This window comes from Varroa destructor, unplaced genomic scaffold, assembly GCF_002443255.2.
Source record: "Varroa destructor unplaced genomic scaffold, Vdes_3.0 BEIS01000002.1, whole genome shotgun sequence".
Lineage (NCBI taxonomy): Eukaryota > Metazoa > Arthropoda > Arachnida > Mesostigmata > Varroidae > Varroa > Varroa destructor.
This window is the reverse complement of record NW_019211455.1, coordinates 14641796-14658108: the sequence shown is the minus strand read 5'-3', so window position 1 is coordinate 14658108 and position 16313 is coordinate 14641796. Positions and strand designations below refer to the sequence as shown.

At 44.1% G+C, this 16313-nt stretch overlaps 1 protein-coding gene across 2 annotated transcripts; it reads right to left on the bottom strand.

The window, feature by feature from the left end:
• Positions 1-348: 348 nt before the first annotated feature.
• LOC111244490 (uncharacterized) lies at positions 349-15047 on the bottom strand. 2 transcript variants are annotated; one of them, XM_022791690.2, is made up of 4 exons: positions 14938-15047; positions 4875-4976; positions 2612-4615; positions 349-1954 (listed from the first exon to the last, which is right to left on the bottom strand). In XM_022791690.2, exons 1-4 carry the CDS (start codon positions 14941-14943, stop codon positions 1361-1363), a joined length of 2706 nt encoding a protein of 901 aa, XP_022647425.1. In that variant the 5' UTR covers positions 14944-15047; the 3' UTR covers positions 349-1360. The 2 variants fall into 2 exon arrangements, with proteins under 2 accessions (XP_022647425.1, XP_086836393.1); XM_086980267.1 differs by lacking the exon at positions 14938-15047 and adding an exon at positions 14626-14914.
• Between the last annotated feature and the right edge of the window lie 1266 nt (positions 15048-16313).

Here is a 16313-nt window from a genome sequence, read left to right as displayed (position 1 = left end):
ATATATGTATAGGAAAAAAAGAAAATTGCAGAAAAGGACATATGAAAATAAAAACAGATCTGGGCGAGTACTTTAAAAATGTTAGCTTGTGTTCCACGCGTTATAGTAAGGATAGGTAACTGAATTGGTATAATTCGAGTATCTTCATTATTGAAAAATGCCCAAACTCCGTAATAGTTCTAATTAATGTTTCTAAGTGATGAAATGACCATTTAGTGAATGAACAACCAAAGGGGAGGTTTCTGGGTTTTTTTGCACTTATGTAAACTCATAATATTCATGAACGACCCAAGTTACGATTTGACTTTTCGTTCCGTCAATAGCTAATCTTTAAAAGAATAGCAGAAATTTGTCTGTAATACGAGTTTTAATAGTAGATAATGATAATATAAAAGGTCGTAACAGGAGATTCTGTAAGATGTACAATCGTATTAGCATAAAATGCATTTGTTTAAATATATGTGGGCTATATTCAAACCGACAGTTGTTACCAGTCTGTAACAAATTAACCTTTGTAAGACTTTTGGATGCTGTACAGATAGTACATCCGCTTTATTAAGATAAGTTTATGTTACAAATGCCTAGAAATACAAACTTTTTAAGCATCTACATGATGATCGTAGCTAAGTTACTCAGCCAGCTTTAGGATTATGCGTTTACGGTATAATTCGTGCTTTATACTTAACAACCCAAAATATTACGCCTAGTATATTTCAACCCAGTTGCAATGGTATGTATAACAGAATCAATAATTTCATACACCACTCCTTTCATCGTATAAAGGCCGTTCGAATCGACGTCCTTCAGGTACCACGAAAGTGATCGATATACAAATACGATCTGACGACCGTCAAACGCTCTCCAGATCGGAAACCTTCGAACGACAAATCAAATGTAATAAATCCCATAGTTCACAATAGACGACAGGAGAAATACCAATGCAATGGTCGCATAGAGGCCTGATAAGTCAGCGATACTATTGTCGGTAATACTATCGATGTCGAAGTTAGACTTGTTTGCCGTTTTCTGGTATCATTTTTATTTGTCATTCATGTGTCTTCTTAATAACTTTGTATTTGCTTATCACTTACTTACTATTGATTACAGAGGACGATTCACTATTATTTGATTTAGATTTTAGTTCATAATCCCCTGTAGTGAAACCCTCTCCTTTTCGGTTCTTCTGACACTTGACGCTTGATTATCAATTTATACATATGCAATCTACAATAATTCTTATCTCATATCTTAATAACAATTATCTTCCTACTTACTTCAACGTTTTTAGATTAGGTCTTCTTCAGTAACCTCATTGTGTTCCATCTCCCAAAATCCCCTCTGCTATAAACACTTCCCGAACTCATTTTTTCCTGTAGCCAATGGGAACAGACGAGTACGCATATCCGTAGAATGACGGCGAGTGGCCATACATCCACTGGTAAACCTTGGTATACGCGTGGGGTTTCACCAGTTCATGACTGTACCCGTTGACGCCGGCTGCCGTCTTGAAGATTCCGTTCTCCACAGCACCATGTTCAAGGCCAACCTTGCTTATGGGTGCCGCAATGGCCGGCGCCGCGATGGATGGTTGATGGACAGCAGTAGCTATTGGAGCTGTCGCAATTGTAGTGGGAACCCCAGCAGCTAAATGTTTGTCGACAACTGGATCAACGGAGACTCCAGAAGTGGCATAGACCACCGGCTTTGCAATCGTGGCTTCAACGGTAAGAGGTCCATAGCTATAGGACGGAGAAGCAGTGAGCTTAGTGGCAACAGGAGCAGGCGCGTACACAGGCGTCGTATAGGCTTGAGCAACGGCGAATCTGCTAGGAGGACCATTATAGGCCACAGTAAGTTTGCCAACGGGCGCGGCGCTGTAAGTAGCCGCAGGAGTATATCCGTACTCTGCGCCGGCGTGAGCGGGGCCATAGGCTATTGTGGGTCCGACGACGGCCTATTAATACGTCGAATTTATCGGAAAAATAAGCAAAAATATTGTAAAGGTGAATGTGTTGGTGCGCTTGTTCGAGGTATTAAAATAAATAGGGATCTAGTTGTTACTTATCAAGCAATAATTCAAAATTCTTGGTCATGAAGGGAGTACATTGAATACCATAGACACAGTAATAGGGTCTAGGTATATAAGAGGTAAGTATCCATTATGCGTGCAGAGGCTTGCTTGCTGATCAGAGATCAGGTTTAGACAGGTCATGAAAGATATCTAGAGTATACAAAAATATCCCTCTTCAAATGCGTCCGATTTAACATTGACCGACAATCGTGTGACAAATTGTGAGGAGCAAAAAAGCTGGGGCTACGAAGGATTGTAGAAAATAAGTAGAATAGACTCTTAAACATTAACACTTGACTTCGAAATGAGGAGTGGATCTAGGAACGGCCACCGGCTACGTTTACATTAACAAACATTTACGAAAATGACCAATCAATGAAGCAAAAAGGATTAGTTCTTTTGTTTTATCGTATCTTATTAATTATTTTAGTAATTATCGTAGAACAAGTTCCACGTTGTCATACTAAGCGGTCCTCGTACAGTGCATGTGTTATCTAATGGCAAAATATTCCTTAGTCAAAGTTCACAAATAAAACATACCTTAGTCACGGGAGTACCTATTGGCGTGGTAGCTGTGGAGGCTGTGGCGTACGAGGCATGGGCCTTTTCAACAACAATGACAGAAGGAGCATCCACTGGAGCTGCGTAGGCAGCATAGCTCTTTGAGGCGATAGGTCCAGCAGCAGCAAGAGGGGTAGCAGTTTTATAAGAATATTGCTGCTGAATGATGGGGCCAGCAGCAATAGGCGCGGAAGCAATGGCGGTGCCGTACGGTTTCGAAAGAATCGGAGTCGGACGCGAATACGCAAAGCTTTTCTCGATGACCGGAGCTACTGGAGCTACCGATACAGGGGCAGCGTAACCAGCAGGAGCGACTACAGAGCCGGCGTACGTCTTTTCAACAATAGGCTTAGCAGCATAAGGGGCGGCGTAGGCGGCGCCGTACGCCTTTTCAGCAATAGGCGCAGCAACGGAAACTGGAGCGTCAGCATACGAAACATAGCCCTTCTCGAGAACAGGGTCAACATTACCCACGGGCACAGCGATTGGAACTGGCAGTGGAGCAGCAGCGTATGAAGCAAATCCGTGAGTCTTAACAACAGGGGCAGCAGATACTGGGGCAGCATAAGCGGCGGAACCAGCTACAGGGGACGCATAAGCCTGCTTGACAACGGGGGCAGAAACCGAAGCAGGGAGTTGAGCTGCAGCATATGGGGCGTAGACTTTTTGCTTGACGGCAGTGGCGGCTACGGGTACAGGGCCGGCGGCTACGGGTACAGGGGCGGCGGCTACGGGTACAGGGGCGGCGGCTACTGGTACAGGGGCGGCGGCTACGGGTACAGGGGCGGCGGCTACGGGTACAGGGGCGGCGGCTACGGGTACAGGGGCGGCGGCTACGGTACAGGGGCGGGCTACGGGTACAGGGGCGGCGGCTACCGGTACAGAAACGGCTGCTACGGGTTCAGGGGCGGCGGCTACGGGTACAGAAACGGCTGCTACGGGTTCAGGAGCGGCGGCGGCTACGGGCTCAGGAGCGGCGGCGGTGTCTACGGGTACGGGGGCGGCTACAGGTATGGGGGCGGCGGCTACGGCTATAGGAGCTGCGGCGGCTACGGCTACAGGAGCTGCGGCAGCTACGGGTACAGGAGCTGCGGCGACAGGGGCGGCCGCGTAGGCGAGACTTTTTTGAACAACCGGCGCGGCAACTGCGGCCGCTGACGCTGCCGGAGCGACGCCAAGGCGAGTCACAACAGGTGCAGTCTCGTAGATAATGGCAGGACTATGAAGTGATTTGTAGAACTTCTGTGCAGCAAGGTGCTGGTGCACATTCTGGTGCATGTGGTTAACCGATGGGCCGACTACATCGGAGAAGTGTATGGGAGCTTTGTAGACGACAGGGGCAGCAGGAACAGCAGGAGCAGCATACGTTTCTGAGGCTATAGCTGTGGGGGCGACATATGCAGCAGGTGCGGCATACACTGCTGGGGTGACCACCCCCACAGCGGGCGCTGCAGCAATCGGCGCATCATACGCGACAGCCTTGTGCAGAGGATGAACTGCCTGGGACGCGAGATAATGTCCAATGTAGGCAGGCATCTGACCGATCATGTGTGATACTGATGGGCCGAGAACCGACGCGAAGTGCATAGGCTGTCTGTAGAATCCTGCCGGCGCAACAACAGGTGCGCTGTGAATCGGGGCCGAATAGGTACCAACTACCGGAGCAGCAACGGGGTGCGCTAAAGCTGCGTTGACACCCGTTAGATGATCGAGATGCATGGGCGCTGGGTAGGGAATAGCTACCGGAGCCTTGTTAATGGCGGTCGCAGCCGGGTCTTCGGGAGCAACTCCGGGCTCATTGGTCTCAACGGAAGCACGGAATCCGTGCTCATCAGCAACGTAGTTGACGACACGCACTCGGCCATCAGCGTCGTGAAGGCCGTACGATCCAACTTTACGACCGTATCCATCTCCTTTCTCTTTACGGAACGATCCGCCAGTTCTGTGTTTCTCATCGTATCCGAACTGGTAATTGCCGAGACCCTGCAATGTCAGTTAGAAAGTATAAGGTCAATGGTTCATAGACAATAAATAAATGAACGAGAGATGTAGAAAGACCTACCTCACTAAAAACCTCACTGAGCATGCTGAAACGGACTCACGTGATTAGCACTAAAATATTCTTTTCTCGAAAAATGAGGGCTTTTTTTCTTGACATATATATGTATATATATATATATATATATGTAACCTATGTTAATTTCTATGTATCAGTTTCTATGAAGCTGTGACGTATACTTACGTCTTCGGTGCGGTATAGCACGGAGGCACCTTCTTCGTGCACTTTCGGCACGACGAAGCCCGTACGACCAGCACTGAGAGCACACAAAAACACTACGAACACCTACAAAACATATTAAAAGGAAAAAGTGATAATTTATGGTGATGATTACGGAGATACTACTTATCTTGACTATCTACGGCGCGTAATCCACAATTATATTATAGTATTGGATGCTGTAAATAGTTATTAATTTGAGAAGCGTCAAGCACAGAGGTGACGAACCTTCTTAAACTCATATCATTGTAATGAAGCCAATAATGTATAATATATATATATATATATATATATATATATATATATATATATATATATATATATTATACCATTGTTCAGTGCTGCAAAATCTTGTATTAAAATTTTGCTTTAGAAAAATATATATTCTCTCCATTGGGATGTTTTTACAAAACGAAAATAACTCATTTAAGAACGCTGAATTTGACCACTTCTCTGTGTGTTTCATAAAACTCTATCGATCTAGCTTCGGCAGGCTATACCGCGTGTGCTTGACATAGTGGATCCGTATCGCATTTAAAATGCCCGTATCCCAAGTTTAACAATTTATGTGAATTCAACAATAAATACGTCTTTACGGCCGCTACGTTTTCCACCACTACCGAACAGCATGGTTCTATTTTTAGCCTTACTTCAAGTAAGATTTCTGTTTATTTTTCTGTTCGATGACGACACCAGCGGTCAATTGACAAACACTTTAAGCAGCAGACAGAATTCGTCCGTAAACGCAGGGCCTGCCCTAGTCCGTATACACAGAATAAAAAATGGACCAGCACCACCGCCATTGGTAAGTTCCGTGGTCCCATCGTTGCCTCTTAAACTTGAGTTCTTCTATAATATCATACCTATTTAAGCAATCTAGATTATTATTCTGTCTGGGGCTAATAATAACCATTGGCGACAGACTACCGACCATCGAATGGGCCAGTCCGCCCGCCCGCCCGCCAAACGAAGGCAAACAAAAACCCACTTCGGTTTTAACCATCACCGCCATCCAAGACCGCTCGACCTTTAGCTCTATCATATTGTATGATCTTTTTTATCTTAGTTGTCAATTTCTTTTATTCATCTGTGTAATGTATTTGGTTTCAGTAGCTTCCCGGTAGTTAGCGCCAAGGGGCCTCGATTCTGCGCCAGCTCGCGCAGGTTTTACCCAAAAAGTTAATTTTCTGTATTTATACGGTGTGATTTTAGCTCTTTTTAGCGCATTGTTTTTGGCAATGATAGTAACAGCGGTAAACGCTGCTCCGTATGTTTCATTTGTCGATAACGAGACCGAATCTTTGGAGAAATAGAACAATTTTTTCTTGTTATTTTTTCATATTGCCGGCTAAACGCCGCCGACCCCTCGTTGCACTTCCTATGTAGGTATCGCCAAGTGGCTTTGCCTTTTTACAACTGCCTATATACCCTCATGCTTTCAGAAGATATATGAATACGATTAGTGCATAGTACTATTATAGTATAAACAGCATACATATATGAACATACACATGCACGCAAACGTGCATTATTTGCACAAATCGTTTGCCATACAGTCATGCAGAAGTACTGTTCGCTAATCTGCAGGCGTTTAACGGCTAACAGTCGCAAAATAAGCTAAACGTACACAAAAAATAGCGGACTGTAACAGAACTGAGAGGAAAAGCTCGGCTACAACTGCTGAAAAAGTTAAACAAACAAACAAATATACGATTCGCAGCAATGGCAGAGGCAGCGGTCGATGTTCAACAAAAAAGCACCACAAATTCTGTTGTTTTAGTTGTATTGCACGCGACATTGCATGCTTCATATACGCTATGCCATGATCCCGCTCAAGGGGCGCCGGATCGAGTCAGGTCGACTACCGCTATTGCTAGACACTGTTACGCGGCTCATTTGAAGACTTTACGTGGCCATACTTTATTTTTGCCGCCTGCGGACAGAACGGCCATGCTTTAGAAGTTCACCGTCGGTCGTAGTTGGCATTAGCTTTGCTTTGGTTCATGACAATAACAACGACGCAGATGAAAAGCTGCTATTATAAAGAGTCTTATTGAAGGAGCCATAGCGGCCATGAGCAACCCGGTGCACCGCGTAACTGGCGTTGCATTACACGTAATTGGCTACTGTTACAGTTAGCTCTAGCACCGTAATGGGCGACAGCGATGTTGATAATGCTAATGATACGGATGTTACAAACGGGAGCGGCAAGAATGCCAAGATGCGATGTATGGTCGCGCCCTTCGAAGCTGCCAGAGCCGCTGGAACCTCAGCCGGCGTACGCGCCAGGCCATAGATGGAGCGTGGCAGAAACTAGATTCTGTTGTGGGTAAATATGGGGTGATATTTACCTCGTGATACTTTGCCGCCGATATCACAGCCTACATGGTCGGCATATTTTCCATATCATGCACATTTGAAGCAGCAAAGATACTACTGAATAGATGTTAGACACTAGGCTCAAAAACTGTGTTTGGGTTCGCTCGTTAACGCTTCAAGAGAGGTTGAAGCGAAAAAGAAATGGCGGGAGCAGGGGCGAAGGGGGGAGGGTCATTACCTCCAATAAGTGAATGCGTATTTACGTTAGCTAATGCGATTAAAGGGAATCGCGATTATTTGTTTGTGTGTGACATCTTACTCGCGCAAAGACGTCACAATTATCATTCCCCGAAGGAGTCACTGGAGAACGCCCTTAACTGTTAGTGATTCTCGCCGCGCTCCTCACGACTACAGATACGAATGGATCAAATATGAACAATGATAACGAGTCACTCAATGCATGTATGAGGCAAATAGTGATAATTACCGCACCTTATCTACAACGAAACATACATTCGATTTATCCGTATACTACAGGTATACACACATTGTTTACTTGTGAATGAAAGTTATGTACTAAACTAAATCAGTGTAAATAATCAGTAAGTAAAAACAGTACAAAACTAGCAAGTAGTACTTGAGTTAGGCAGCAGCCCCTATACGCGCCCACATGTGGATACTTCATTCGCGAGATCCGGCATCGCCATATTTGAAGGGTGGTAAACCGCTAGCGGTTTGTGGGTAACTTCTACTGGTTGGGAGAGACCGCTGTTGTTTTCACTGTTGTTTTCACATAATATGCTACTATGGCCTTACCTGCCAAAAGGCTCGAGTGTTATATACGAATATGACAAATAGACGTTGAAGTCAATACGGTGTAAATATCATACGGCGTTTGTTCCATTCAGGGGGCCAACTGACAAAAGAAGCAACTTAATAACTTCGAATCACTGCGTATCTTGCTTAATCTGCTCAAGTAAACAACATAGATCATATAGAAGCTTAACAGGCAAGAAGCCTATGTAACGGACACGTACAATAGTAGAGATATCATACTCAAACCCATTTAGCTATCGGTTTGATATGCTTATATTCAACCAGCGAATCAGCCCTGTATCACTCCCGTATGGTTCGTTCCGTCCTACCCACCCTTAACGATTAAGCATCTGCAGGCATCCACACGTCCGCTGCCCTCTGCTTGACATCCGCGATGCTAATTGCAAATAAATGTTTTTTCCAAAGCCAAACGAACGAACCAGGTGCAAATCGGTCTGCATTTCCCATTCCTCTCCATTTCATACCACTTCGCCTTGTACCGTTTCTTTTCAAATGCATCACATAGTCAGCAAGAGGATTAAGCCCTATCCGACGCAAGACCAACGGCGAAAGCTGGGTCGGAGACAGAAAATCACTAGACATAAGCTGCTACTGATATTTCATATACAGAAGGATAAGCGATCACCTGGGAGGGCTGCTTTTTCTTTTCAAGATGTGGAACGCTGCTCACACAAAGTCGCAACGAATCTTAGCGGAAACAGCAGCGCTTCCAGCAGGTTCGTCGACTTTTGCGGTCGTTCCGGTGACCGGAGCATGCGGCGGCGGCGGCGGTAGCGGGCAACGCGAGGGACAAAAGGAGTCTCCATACTGAAGTAATGGTACTATAGGAAGCTGAACGACTTCACTTCTATCTTCCGTGTGTTTAGCCCTCACCCTGTCCTTGTGTCTTTTTGATTTTCCGAATAGTTCATAACATCGAGCGTCAAAAAGGTGAAGTCGTGCGGCAGATTGGTACTGACAATTTCGTTTTCCGGCGCGTCCACCGCTGCTGCGGCCTTTGCGATTTCTTATTTTTTAATTCATTTGCCGGCGTAAACTCCGTCGGTAGACAGTGAGAATCGTAAGATCGACAGCTGCCGAGTAAGTGTCATCAATAGTCTGCCACAGAGGCGAGATTAATAGAAATGTACGCTCGAGTGAGCCTTCGCTCAAAAAAGCCGAAATAATGCTCAAGAGAAAACCTACAAAAGGCAGTGGAGGGGAACGGGGCGAAGAGGGCGAGGAAAGGGGTACGATTCAAAAACACCTGTAACTTTACTCTTGAGTTTTCTGTATTTCTGTAATCATGGGTGTGTCTTCTGCCTTGGCTAGCGGCAGTTCGTTATTAGAAATCTCAACGAACGAACGAACGAAGCCCAACCGAGGTATTTGCCCCGGGGCAGCCGTAGCGTCGAGCTAATGAAAGACGCGATGATGACTCAAGTAGCATCATTTAGTAATTACGTGAAGGGCCGGAGGCTTTACTCCTTTGACAGACGTTTCGCAATATTATACAGAGAAGGGGAGGATAAAAAAAGAATTATATAGAAGACATGAAATGGTGCAGGTTGTCAATGCAAATAGTTATATGTTGGGCATCAAATGCGACACACATCGTTACGCTGCAAATGGCCGCTCGGCACTAATGTCTATTGGGCAAGATGGAGAGGTTTAAACGGCCACACAGAAATTGACTGACGCGCAGCTGAGGCTTTGTCTGTAATCGAGATGATGTCTGAAGAACGTGACAAATTAGCGTGTGTTCACGTTCCTTGCCTGACGCCATGAACAAGTCAGGGGCATTTTAGAAACAAGTGAGGAAAAAATAACAGGGAATACGGTCTGGCACGTTTTCCAGAATTAGCTCTTGACAAGATTGTCGGTAACCTGACGGTTTGCTTATACAGCGCCTTCCGTTGGGCAGCACGAGCCAAAGGAATGTAGAATACATGGCTCTTTTGGCATCGTGAACGCTGCCGTGCGGCGCGGTTAAAGATGGCGCACCGAAATATGGCACAAAGCATTGACTGAAGTAACTCGAGACTGACTTCTTCAGTTAACAGTAATACATTACGTCTTTCGCTTCTTCGTCGAAAAATAATTCGTTTTATCGTGAAGCTGGGAGAGTGGCACTTGCCGAAGGCCGATGGAGGCGTCGTACAGAATATGTTTTCATAACAGTTCATCGAACTAATGCCACATCGTGGGCTAGCATTTGTCATGGCCAAGACCGTTTATCTGGCTTTTCAGCTAATAGAAGCATGTGTAACATGCATCTAAAGCTTAGCAAGTTTTCGACACGGCGTCGATTTGTTAGGCCGTTCTCGGTATCGAGCGTACCAATTTTCGTTAAAAACGTCGCCAACCATAGACGGCTCTAATAGTATGAGTATAATGTACGTGCACACTGTGCATATCTATGTTTCTGTGAAAGCAGCCGTTTTTTACGCAGTACGATCTGCCCCAACTATCTCGCTGGAATCCGTTATGTCGAATACTGCAATGTTATCATTAGCTTGCAGCTAATATAGACGATGGATCGTCAGCTTTATTTGTGGTAGAGTTAGTTGCGTATACAATACGGGCCGTAGAATATATTCGAATCTATTTCGATTTACCCGAAGAAAAAAGGGATTTGACCTGGACAATTTGGAACGCCATTTTGAGCAACATAATTAGGAACAAACATCCACACTCAATCCATTGTGCTTTGTCCTTAATTGTTCCTGTGTTTACTTAACCGTTACTGCCGTCGCCGGAACAGCCACAATGAGGCTTCCATCATCGAATTGCGAACGAGCAGATCAAGTGGACGCCATTCTCCGATTTTTGACGAAAATCAGCGACGGTACAGTCAACTTGCTAGCTCGAATTGCGGGATGCCTATTTACCACAGCCATCGTTGGCTGTCGGTTGCGAGATATATTTTCAGACGTACAACGTCTAAGCAACGATCTACCGTTAGTGTGAATGTGTCTCAGCGTACGCATCAGGATGTAGCCTGGATATTCCTTGTATAGATATGAGAGGAGCTTAAGGCAAAGTGAGGTCATTAAATCGCGCACACCTACACAAGAGGCACATCGGTCCCATACGATTCAGTGACGCCCAACGCGAGCCCGAATACAAAAATGGGCTTGTAGAAAATAGTTAGCGCCCCCTGTAACACTGAGCGTCCGCAAATAGAGCTACTACGACCATTGGGCGCGATGTCAGTCACAGAATGACTTAAGATCGACCGTAACGCAATGTGTTTTTTAATTCGACCAGTCCTGGCTTAGATCGTAGAAGTGGCAGCCGCATCGACGATAGCATAAATGCCAGCTACAGTAATAGCCATACGTGACATGGAAATAAACAGAAAAAATAAAAATATACATAAACAGTACTTTTTGTAAGGCATATATGTGGTAGAGCTATCAGCCGTCGCGACGGGGTTGTCTAAATCAACTGTATAAGCATTTTGTGACCTTGAAATTATTTCGTTGAACACACAACAGTTACCAACTGACCTAGCTGCTCATCAAATTTTAAGCAGCTTTTAGCGGGTAGTAGAACACCCAAGAAGTAGTACTTGAGCACTGCTTATAGTTAATTAAGTAGTAAGTGTTTCTGCTACTATATAGTACGCTTTCAATCATTTGTCTCCTTAGTACACGCCCCTAGTAAAACTGTGTAAGTTACCACAGGCTATATGAGCGTTCGATTGAACTAGACTGTCTAACGATAACTTAGCGGCATTTTGTACTACAAAAAATCCTCACTGCCAGTAGCTTGGGAGAGCTCTGAACAATTCGAAAAATTTTGCTATGTTAATGCGTCAAGGCCGTGAACAAGATTTGGACCAAGACAGATCACACTCACGTTCTACCATGGAATTAGTCCCCGGACCAGGACCACCACATATTAAGCGGTACAATCCGTCAGGCGACGGATATGTTTGAATAAAAAATTTGGACCTAGTTGGCGTGCCTCGATCGCCTCATCAATAGATCAAATATACACTACGTATCAGAATAATTGATCATAGGTAGATAAAAAGGTCAATTCTTACGAAATCAGCCCAACGTACAGCTCAGTGTGTTTCTGGGCATAATTCATTGAGGAGCGGCCAGAGACTGAATGTCTAACTACGATGCTTGTGCGCTTCCACCAAATGGAACGTTATTTAAATCTATAACTTATTGTTTACTGTAGCATGTACACCTTTCCAATTTTACAAAAATCAACCTGTATGGATTTATATAACATTTTTTAGGAAACCTTACGCCCGTTTCTTGTTATGCCCAACTACCTTGCTGCTGAATTGGACACGTCAACTCTGCCCGCTGCTCCATGTCCCCGAGTCTAGCCGAAATGATTAATTATACAGGTATAAAGTGAAGTATTCTGGAAAACTAGTTAAGGCAGGCCAGGTACATATGACGACCATTTTACTGTAACGTCAGACCCCGAACGAGAATAGGTAAAGCTGCAAAAGAACGAAAATAGAGGCTTCGCCCCTTGTTTGTCCTACAAAGTGTCGCTTTTCTTAAACGTAACAAAAAAAAATCATCATTGTCAAGCCACAGGGCGGACGTGCGGTAACTCACAGCGATCATTCAATAGCTCATGTAAGCAGCTGAGTATGGGCCGTTTATAGCGGTGACCATTTGCTCACAGTTGATGCCTGGGCTGGATATAGATTTAGTCAAACTCTCTGGGACTGGGGATAGGTAACCGTCTTTTACCATTTGAATGAGTAATGTATGTTTAGATGAACTTGCTCCTCCTTTTTTTTTGTTTCTAGTCTAGCTTAGGCAAAAAATATATTAGACTAACGTAACGTATGGTGCTTCAGGCAAATGTTTTTAAAGACAACAGCCAACCTGCTTGTGTGGTGCACGAAGTCGTACGCTGACATACACCTTTCATGGCTATAAGGCCATCTTATATGATAGGAAGTTATGTTGTATTCATTTTTCCGCATGCTGTTGGTCCTATAAAATAGGGTATACGCGAAAAATCGAGTCTGTGAGACATTTCGTATCACTTGCAAAGATATTGTAAATAGTTAGTTCTGGAAGTGATACTAATGCTTGGGATAAACTGGTCCTGAACATAAGTAGGACAGCGCTAACATTGCATTCTCTTCAAACAATTTAGAGACTAGAGTTCTGGCTTATGGACAAATGCTACTTAGTACCGGAATTGCCGTCAGAAGAGACCTAGCAGGCTGTATAAGGAACCAGCCGTACGAGATGGTCTAAAATATTGAAACATCACATTAACTCGTTAGCTCTATAGCGAAATATAAATCAGTGCATTTTCGAATTTATTTAGTTAGCGAGTGGTGATAAAATGTACGAACTACCGCGAAAATAATTACCTTCTAGAATACGTTTTTGGGGTAGAGATAGATCACAACAACGCCTTACTTTGTTGGACCGACATTTTACTATACATTTAGATACGTAGGAAGGGTACAGATACGATTGATTCAGTTTGTTGTTGTAAAGGAACAACGACCGCTTAAAGTGTTCTTGTTAAATGGATGGAACAACATGGATGGAAAAATATCACACAGATTACTGCTATATACCCAGCTGCAACAAATGTTACTCTGCTTTTAGACAGTCGGACTCTCTAAATACAAGCTGAACCTACAATTACAAACGTACCCTTCTTGTGTGCACAATTTCCGCTCGATGTTAAAATAGAAGGTACAACGTGAAGATAAATTCTGTTTTGGCGCAGAGAGAATCAGTCGATATCCTTATAGGAACATAATAGTACTGTTTAAGACATTTAGTACTGATTTAGCTTTTTTTAACATAATATTTAATAATACCGAGCCTGGGCTCGAACTATCAATGTTACCTGTATATATATAGTACGGCATAAAAAGATCACGATGTCTCTGTCTTCGTCACTGATTCCCAGCTCAGACTTTTCAATAAGCGATAGCGTTCACAAGTAATTGTCGTAGCAATATCCTTCCATTAAGCAGCTATTAAAATCAAAAACTAAGAGTACATGAGCTACGGGTAATGGAAACTTTGATTCCGACAATATCCATATGAATTTTCTTTTAAACAAGACCCACAAGAATGTCTCGACCCATCATTCAAAAAAAACGTAAACTGAAATTTTACGCACACTAAACATATTCATAATTGTAAAGACGTGTACATGCTTAGTTTTATTATCTCATCGAATTATGAGCATAATTATATATAATAATAACAATTAAAGGGGGTGAGTAAGTCGTAAGGAAGTTACCGTAAGTAATGAGACACGAAGTCAAGTTACATGGCTTGTTTAGTTGAGAACTTCGAGCCATGTGGCTAAAAGCGCCATATACACAGCTCTCAGACTTAACTAGATCACCTCGATTTACTTCGACTGTAGTTCATGTAGCACCCAGTGTCATAGCTGTTTCTATTCTTAGGGAACGATTGATACACAGCTGCCGCAAATTCTCTAACCCATTTTGCGATATCAATACCGCCGTGTCACTGATTAATAAGCTTGTGCTCAGATTCTATCCGTTATCAAGCAGTCGTCAGCTACACAATAATTTAAACTTATGTAGGCTCACGTAAGATCCAGACCCATGGCACATTTCTAAGCATAGGGACACCGATACGGACCGCATAACGCCACTTTCGTAACTATTTCAAGCACAATGAAATACGTTGCGGGTAATCTTCGATCCACATTCATTCACCGTCGCGATAGATTCCATTGTCGTAGTCAGCTAATCAACAAAGTCCTCGATTGTAGAATTTCGCGAAAACAAATGGATCTCACTGGGATTCCAAGGGTAAAACGAGACTAGCGCTGAAGTTGGCTTTTGCTTATACACCTGGTCCTGTAAAAATCGTCACGTGAGGTGCTCGATTAGACGTACCTTCATCCTGAGAGTTTGTCCGTCCGAGGTCCGGCCGAACGCTTAAATATGTCTGTGACTGGGGCGGGAAGGGACGCGTTGCGTCCGCACAAAGGGACGGGGCATAGACCAGCGAGCTCAAGGTCGCGCGAGGGGCGATCCTTTCTGGACAAATGGCTCACGCAGAAACGCTCGCGCACACCCGTACGCTCACAAGAGAGACATCAACGGTACACCGACACCGTTGAAAACTGCCTGTGTTGCCCCATGCAATTACTGAGATGTATATACAAGACCGTACGCGTACATTGGCATTTTTGAGAGACACACTCCACCGTCTGGCCCGTATGTCAGCTCAGTTGCTAAACCCGACGATGCAGAACGCTGAGTCATCTGAAGCCGTTAGAGTTCTTGCTAGCGAGAATCGTTGACATATGTGCATGCAATAGCTTTGTATGAATTTATGATTTATGAGACACAAATTGAAGGTGGATACAGCGAATGAAGCCAGGCTAATTGGGTGCAGCGTTGAATTAGACTGTTACATAATAAAGATGTATGTGGAAAGTACAAAAAATCTGGATAGGCACAAATGAGATATCGTAGTATGTAATGTGACGACAATTTCAAGGGCCACTGGCCAATCATGCGTAAGTTAAGCTCCTAGCGCAACAATTGTTGCCCTTAACATAGAAAAGCCCTTGTTGCCACATCGTAGTCCATGAATTCACAGTGGCTATCGTTGTGCTAGCGTTGAAAAGTTCCGGTATCGGGAGCAAGTGACGACCTTTCCTGACTGGCTAATGACAATGACCGTAGATACTGCAGACGCAAGTCTGAGTTTTTGCTCGTTGCACATCCGTTTTTCAGCCCACGGTGCAGCTTCTGGCTCGCGGATTAATGCAAAACTATCTACGTCTACCGAAGTCTACTCAACAAACTCGCTATTTTCTGTTTTGTGTGTGTCGATCTACCAGTGTCCCAAAAAAATCTTACTAACTGCGATACGAGGTGTAGGCCCACTCTATGAACATATCAATCCTATTCACAGCATGTTTACATGTACCAGACTTAGATATGGGTAGTGGACAAATGTCAAAAGTAGCTCTATATAAAAGACGTCAGCCGCATCTAAGGCAAAATTAACGGGACAAGTGTGGCAGGACAATCAACGGCGGCATACAACTATGGGCCGCCATCTTACCGCCCACTAAACAAGAACGTTATTAACAGCGTACTTGTACTGAATAGTTATGCCCCTGCTAGCTCCACACCATAGTCCACAGCATAAGCAGATCTTGAGCGATATATTGACGTCTGCATAGCGCCATTTCGTTAGAATACAATGTACGTGAATTGCATTGATGATAAGGGAGATAAGCTGCAGAGGATCAGAC

Bases quoted from the DNA above. Each gene is read 5' to 3' on its own strand.
- LOC111244490 (XM_086980267.1), bottom strand. From the start codon at position 14,682: ATGCGGTCCGTATCGGTGTCCCTATGCTTAGAAATGTGCCATGGGTCT. The intron at 4,616-4,874 runs GTAAGTATACGT...CTGACATTGCAG, and splicing joins TGCTATACCGCACCGAAGAC to GGTCTCGGCAATTACCAGTT. The intron at 1,955-2,611 runs GTATGTTTTATT...ACGTATTAATAG, and splicing joins TAGGTACTCCCGTGACTAAG to GCCGTCGTCGGACCCACAAT.